This window comes from Antrostomus carolinensis, unplaced genomic scaffold (assembly GCF_000700745.2).
Source record: "Antrostomus carolinensis isolate BGI_N321 unplaced genomic scaffold, ASM70074v2 scaffold42482, whole genome shotgun sequence".
Lineage (NCBI taxonomy): Eukaryota > Metazoa > Chordata > Aves > Caprimulgiformes > Caprimulgidae > Antrostomus > Antrostomus carolinensis.
Window position 1 is genome coordinate 353 of NW_010302613.1, and position 6993 is coordinate 7345.

At 44.3% G+C, this 6993-nt stretch overlaps 1 protein-coding gene across 1 annotated transcript in view; it reads right to left on the reverse strand.

Moving 5' to 3' along the window:
• Positions 1-4: 4 nt before the first annotated feature.
• DRC7 (dynein regulatory complex subunit 7) overlaps positions 5-6993 on the reverse strand; it is a gene marked incomplete at both ends in the record, with an annotated part of 11639 nt that continues 4650 nt past the window's right edge. Inside the window, 7 exons of the mRNA XM_010163838.1 lie at positions 5-108; positions 1135-1245; positions 2373-2483; positions 3612-3821; positions 4707-4933; positions 5580-5708; positions 6561-6689. Of these exons, the coding sequence (XP_010162140.1) occupies positions 5-108; positions 1135-1245; positions 2373-2483; positions 3612-3821; positions 4707-4933; positions 5580-5708; positions 6561-6689 (1021 nt within the window). The remainder of the gene's footprint in view (positions 109-1134; positions 1246-2372; positions 2484-3611; positions 3822-4706; positions 4934-5579; positions 5709-6560; positions 6690-6993) is intronic.

Sequence of the window (6993 nt, forward strand, 5' to 3'; positions counted from 1 at the left end):
CTGCTCCTTGGTCATTTTCTCCTTGTCACCAATTTGAATAAGGAAAGGTGCCAGGTAATCCAGATTCTGTTCCTCTCGTCCCAGGAGCAAATTCTCCATCGCCTTCTTCTGGAGGGGAAAGGACAGAAAGAGTCATGGTCCCATTTACCTGCTTCCCCAAACACCCTGTGATAAACACTTCCTTCGTTCCTTGGAAGGAAGGAAAAAGGCAAAAGAAAAGCAAAGGCCAAAACTCTCCCCCTCCCCTCAGAGAGGAAATGTTTCTTTTTCCTATAGTTTGATCAAAACTACTGCTTTGCATTAGTTTTGCATATCAGCCCTTCCTCAATGTGGTTTTAATCCTGTAGTTTATTTTTTATCATCCTTTTCAACATTTCTCCTAATTTTGTAGAGATGTCTCTTCCACAAAACATTACCCGCTGAGGTGCAAGAAGGGCTCTACAAAATGCATTTGTATTTGGACAGAAAGACATTAGGACAGGGCATTTGGAGTGATACCAGCTTGTAGGCTGGCACGTAGCTGGTTCTTGGATCTTTGTCCCTGTTTGTGTTTCACAACAGAAGTTTGGTGCATAAAACCTAATATCACCATTCATAACCTCTCTATTCAGGAAAGGTCAGTCTAAAAACCATTCACAAGATGGATCTTGGAGATCTTGACAAATTGCAAGTAATTATTCTTGAATATTTTTGTATTTGTCCAGGACTTTTATAAGGCATTAGTTCTTCAACAGAGATCCTGGAACAAAATTGGCTTTGCAAGTAATAATGACAACCAAGAAAACAATGGATTCATATCACACACAGAAGTGCGTCTTTGCCTAACAAAGCGAGCCCTGGCTGGAGAAATGCAGCTTGGAATCCATCATCACACTCCCCCCACAATCCCTATTATCAACTAATGCTTGTTAATTATTTTCTTTATTAACAAAATAAAAGAGAAGGTCATAGCATGATCATGTTCTATTTTCATGGGATGCCAATAGAAGCTGATTTACACCCACTAGGGATTTGGCCCAGTATATTTTAATGATATTAAAAGCTCGTCAGAGATAATTCCTCAGACTGAAAAAGCTTCCTCTGGATTTCTTTGTGTACATAGAATAAATACCAGGATTAATGAAGTCTACCTACCGTGGCTTCATACTCTTGTCTTCTCTTCTCATTCCTTTCTGTATCATAAATCGAAACTGACAATTTAATGTCAGTTTCTTCCTTCTCCCGGATCTTCAAAATATTTAACACCTTCCAAAAAATCAGAAGACCCCTCAGCTTTCCCACAAAATGCCAGGACTTTTACATGCTTCACCTGCTAACAGAGCAGGTGCTGCACACAAAAACTGTAGCATAAGGGTACATATAGAAGATCTATACGAATATGTTCATATCCTGCTCATAGATTAAGCCAACAGTGGTCTTATTTTTAGACTGCTGCTCTGTATGAAATTCTTGAGCAAAATTATTTATATTATCTGTAAAGAAAGCTCTTCTGGAGTCATAGTCTTACCACTACTTTTGAAATCGCGCCGCTAACTTTGGCATATTTCTTTGTCTAACAGGACATATAGCACAAGTAACGTGAATGTTTTGTCTGTTAATACATCAGGACTGAGAAATTTGGCAAGGTAGTTCATGAGGTCACAGTGAACTAGCTTCAAATTTCTGGGAAAAAAAAAGGGGGGGGGCATTTGCAATCTTGTTCTTAATTATTCCTAGTATTCTGTGCTAATATAGTCGAGCATTCCTTCTCCAGTTTCTTCAGGGGCTCTTCTTCCTCACAAAAACATTTTAAAAAGATAAAATCCAATAGCTTTGCCTCCATCTCCTAGAATGGTTGTATTTATCATGAAGCAACGACAAAAACTTTCAAGAACATGGATTTGTTACGCTGGTCACAGTGTGATTAGCAGTACAAGCAATGGATTTTATGAAGTCTTTCTCTACAGTTTCTCCCACAAAAAGTCACTTCAATATTTTGGATAGGACTTCTTGGAAATGCCTAGCAACTAGATACACCAGGACATACAATATCCTTTCTTTTTGGTCTCATTCCCAGGCATAAGGCAGATACGTTTCTAGATGCCCCAATTCATATGCTGTCATTTGCTCTCTGAAACTTTCTTCCTCCCAGAGAAGGAAGAGTAAAAGCAGGAGCTGGAAAGTGTGTGACTGTCCATAAACGCATTAAAGCTACATCTTTACTGAACACAACTGGGTTGCAAGCTTGATAATTCAGCACAGAGACCAGCTTTGTGACACTGGAGTTTGACTTTTTATCACAGTTTACGCTGAGGATGCTTTGGAAACCAGTCAGCTGAAACAGTTTCCATGCCTGACCAACTTGGACAACAGTGTGGACACCTCCCTGTTACCTCTGCTTCAGATTGCTGGACGTGTTGCTTCAGCTGCTTCTGCTTCTCTAGTAACTTCTTCAACAATTTATAGAGCTGGAGCAGGTTCTTTTCTTTGTCGGGGCACCCCGCCTGCAAGCAGATAAGCTAGTGAAAGACAGTAGTGCTCGCTGGGTGCACAGGACCAGGTTCTCTGCTAACAGAAATTGGCACAATTCTGCTACAGTCAATACAGCGACACCGCTTTCCACCACTGAAACATCTCACCCATGGGCAACAGCTCATGAGACTTCATTTTGATTTTGAATCAAAAAGTCATGTGAGCCAGATGGCACTTCTTGCACTTTGCTGATGCTGCTGTTTGGTCGGAACTGGTTTGGCAGGGTTAGAGATTAAAGGATGACACTCCAGCATTTTGGTGTATTCACCTCAATGGGCAATAGAAACTTTAAAATAACTTGCATAACATTGAAAAAATCCTGTGTTTGCAATCTCTGTCGTATTTTCTTCAGTGTAATTGTGCAGTGTCACTGCAGAATTTACTGGCAGACTTCTGCTCCTCATTTCAGACTCAAATCAGTGATGTTAGTGGAGTGACACTCCCCCCCTCCACGAATGAGAGAATCTGGCTCAATGACAGCACTCCGCTTTTTTTGGAGTATCTTTTATTTAAGGCTATCTATCTATCTATCTATCTATCTATCTATCTATCTATCTATCTATCAGCAATGCATGAAGCCTCAGCATCTTGCTTTGTGTCTGCAGGGTAAATTCTGGGAGATTTCAGCAACTATGTGATCCAAGAAGCCCATGGTAGAACTGGAGCTAGAACCTGGGACATCTGCTTCTGCTTCTCTGCTGTAGTCTCTTATTCAAGAGAGAACAGCAGAGGAAATTTCAGTTTCCCTGCCATGAATCCGCAGGACTGAGCCAAACAGCTACTGAACCAGCATCTTGCAAGATCCCAGTGGCTGTGTCTACACTGCCTGATGACCAAGTCTGGGAAGATGACCTTAGGCACGGCTAGAGCCAGCCTTTCCCGCTACACTAGGTCCTGCATGCCCAGTTACTTCCAGCATGGTAGTGCATCTCCAGAGGTGTTCATGTTCTCAGCCTGGAGGCTGTGAGGGAGATGGGCAGATGGAGCAGAGAGGCAGCTTGGATTACATCATGCTTGTAGTTCTTCCACTGACAATTCACCTCCCCTTTGTGTCTTGTGATCTAGAAAAATTTGAAGATAGAAGTAGTTTTTCTCCATACCTGGTACTCGACGCACGTTTCTGGGGTCATGACAATATTTCCTCTCGCATCCTCCTCTGGCACTTTGAAGAACTTCTTTGAGGCAGTAATGTAATAATCCTTGAGGTGGTATGTCAGATGGATCTTCTTCTCCGTGATCAGAAAGATGTATTCTGCTACATCATCATCAGCGTGCTTTTCTAGGTTTCTGTGGAAACACTCCTTGATTTGCTAATGAAGCGTGAAAAGAAAGAGATGAAAGCAGGTGAGACAAAACAGACAACTGGCAAGATTTGTAGAGCTGGGTAAAAACCCAAAGTAAAAGTAGAGCTTTCTGCCTGGACTACGATGGCATCTCTTGGCCCACAGTTCTTTTCTGTGCCTGAGAAAAAAAGCACAAAGCTGCCTCAAGCAATACAGAAGTCTCCTGTCTGTGGAGCTGAGCATGCTCTCCAAGCTCTAAGTTAGCTTGGGATGCATCTCTGCCTGAGGGAACTGCAGGAAGCAAGGTATTTTGGAGCACAACAGTCTCCCACGTTCCCCAACATAAGGAAGGAAAACAGAGGATGTTGGGTGCTGGTCCAAAGGCAGGCCACTGCATGGCTCTTGGCAGGAGGACTGGCTGAGACATACTGCCAGATGTTGGATTTCCTCTCTTTTCTGTTCTGCAAATCAGACCTGACTAGAGGAAGAGGTAGATTACCTACTTGTAACAAATCAGAACGGTGGGACACTTTATCAGGAACCTAAAATGCTGTTAGTTTGGGTTTCATGTTCTATTTCATCAGAACATGAAATCATTTGACTAATTTTGAGTCTTGTGAAGATTTCATTCCAAAATCATAGTCAAGCATTTTTTCTTCCCTCTGACACACATTTCCCAAGTCCTAGTTTCATTCTAGCTGCTCAATGCAGTTCATGACAACTGGTCATACTGTAGCTCTCTGTCAGGCAAGCAACTGTGAGACATAGCAGCTGAACAAGGCTTGGATGTCTCATCTGCAGTTTTGCCTTGGCTGTGCCCACTGAAAATGAACCTCAAGCCCTAGGCAGTATGTTTTGCAGAATAGAAATATCACAGTGACAGATATTTTTCTGTTCTTGCCTTGGTCGTACCGCTATAGGCCGGGAGTTAATGTCAGTTCCGGTGCCAGCCGAGTGTCTTTTCTCTCCTCTCTCGCCAAACTCCGTGTGCCGGACGTGCAGGAAGTCATCCCGCCCCACAAAGTACTCTGTCATCTCGTTGGCGTTTTCAACACGTTTCTGGAGGTCGTCGACTCGCGTCTCATTGTAAAACTCCATCGTGCGGTCGGTCTCTGGTTCCAGCGACGTATAGGTGTGAGCTAAGGACATAAGAGAGATTGCAGAGTTAGCAACCATAGTATGATGAGCATGAGTGTGTCCAGAGGAAGTCTCATTGTCTCCAGCAGTCAATAAATCAAATGCATGCTAGAGTGTAAGAAGGGAATGTTATCTCCTCACAGCTGTGTACCAGTATGCCACGGCCTGAGGACAGCAGGACAGGCTTTGCAGGGCCACTGCCTTCCTTACAAGTAAGGCAGTAGCGAGTGGAGCCAGGACCCTGCTCTTCCCAAACCAGGAATGGGTGCAGCCTCTTGGGATGAAATTGTGCTTTAGCAACAGATCTGGTGCAGGACTTTCTCTTCCCCAGCTGCACTACACCGAGAGACCGAACATAATCCTAAGGAGAAAGTTTCTCATTCTATCACCTCTGCTGGCAAAAGTAAATTCTATCACCTTATCTATGTGATAGGTATGTATTTGAATTCTGTTACGCCGGGGGGAGCACTGTCCAGGAATGGAAACCAACAACCCCATTCTTTACCCTCCACTGGAGACCATATTATTTATCCAGGCAATTCATCCCAGAAGTTTGCTGCAACCCCAACTTTGGGCTTTTTCCAGTGCTAGAAGGGATTCACATGAAGTCCCATCGGTTGCCATGGCTGCCCAGGTGAGCTGGAATACCTTTAAGACCAAGGAGGTGTCCTGGGCTGAAGTACTCTGTGGTCGTCTGTGTTTGTTTATTCACTTCTCTCATATCCAACATGTCTTCTCGGTTTTTGAACCACTCCCTCACCTCCACCACTTCAGTACCTGGCAGGAGACAAGCCATTTCACAGCCTTACGTCAGTCACCCTGTTGGAGGTAGTGAGATTCATCTGATGAGCTCTCAGTGTCTGTGCAAGCACCCTGTGCTCCTGATACAGCCACAGCAGACATCGTGGAGTCACTGGAATTGTCCCTGTGCACGGTGGCCATTTGTAATGAGTCCTAATCTATGTTCGAGTAGATGAATTACACCTTAAGAGGGTTTATTCCTCTCCATCAACAGGAACTAAAGTAATCAGCTCAGAGGGAGAAGGTGGAACAGCAGATAGATAAGGTTAGGGGAGAGAAATTCTAGCCCAGGTAATTAATCATGATGTCAAGAGCGAAGGGAAATGAGAGCGACAAGGGGGCTGAGGACAGGACATTGTATGTCCAGTTAGGAATCTGCAGGGTTTCTCGGACCAGCTGGTGAAGAATAATGCTTTCGAGTACAGAAATACACACAGTCCATAGCTGCCCCTTTCTATGGCTCCTGTCAACACCAAGGGAATAGTGATACTATTGGATCAAACCAAAGCAGCCTGCTATTTCTTTCTCTGAAGACTGAAAATCCAAGCTGTTAACCTGCGACACTGAACAGCCTCAGCGCTGGGCTGTAAAACAGATTCAGACTCTCACAGGAACCCTTGGCACGGCTGGAAAGTTCCGGGGCTTGACAGACAGTGGGCATGAGGAAGCGTTTGAAGATGAGGTAGATACGTCCCCCACAAATGTGAAAGGAGGATAAGAAAGCACAAAAGAGACTCTGGCAGGAAGGGGACCACCTCCCCCTTCCCATCAGCACACCCCTGGCTGTGTTTGCTCAGTGCCTCCGGTGTGCTCACTCATGGCTCTTACGGTCTAAGTCTGCGTAGATGGTGAGGCGTTGCACCAGCCCATTTCCATTCAGGTATGGTGCCCATTTCTCCAGTTTTGCTTTCTTGTACAGGATCACCTTCCTCCCCTGGGACCAGCGGGTCTCAAACTCTGCAGAAGGCAAAAGAGGAGTCAGAAAAATTCACTCCCTTGTACTCAGCCCCAGGAAAAAGAATTCAAGAGGGAGAATACCATGGTTTAAGGGAAACTGTGCATTTATTGATTGCATTCAGCTGCCAGCACAGCTGTTCAGACCCTGCCTGTTGTGCTTTCATGTTCTAAGAGTATAATCACACTTTTCTCTCCCAAAGCAGTTTTGATAAAGGACAGACCCTTGTGCCTAGCAGCAACAGAAAGTCCATCCCAGGCAAAATCATTCAGCTAGAAGGAAAACCCTGTGTGTGTGTGTTCTCGG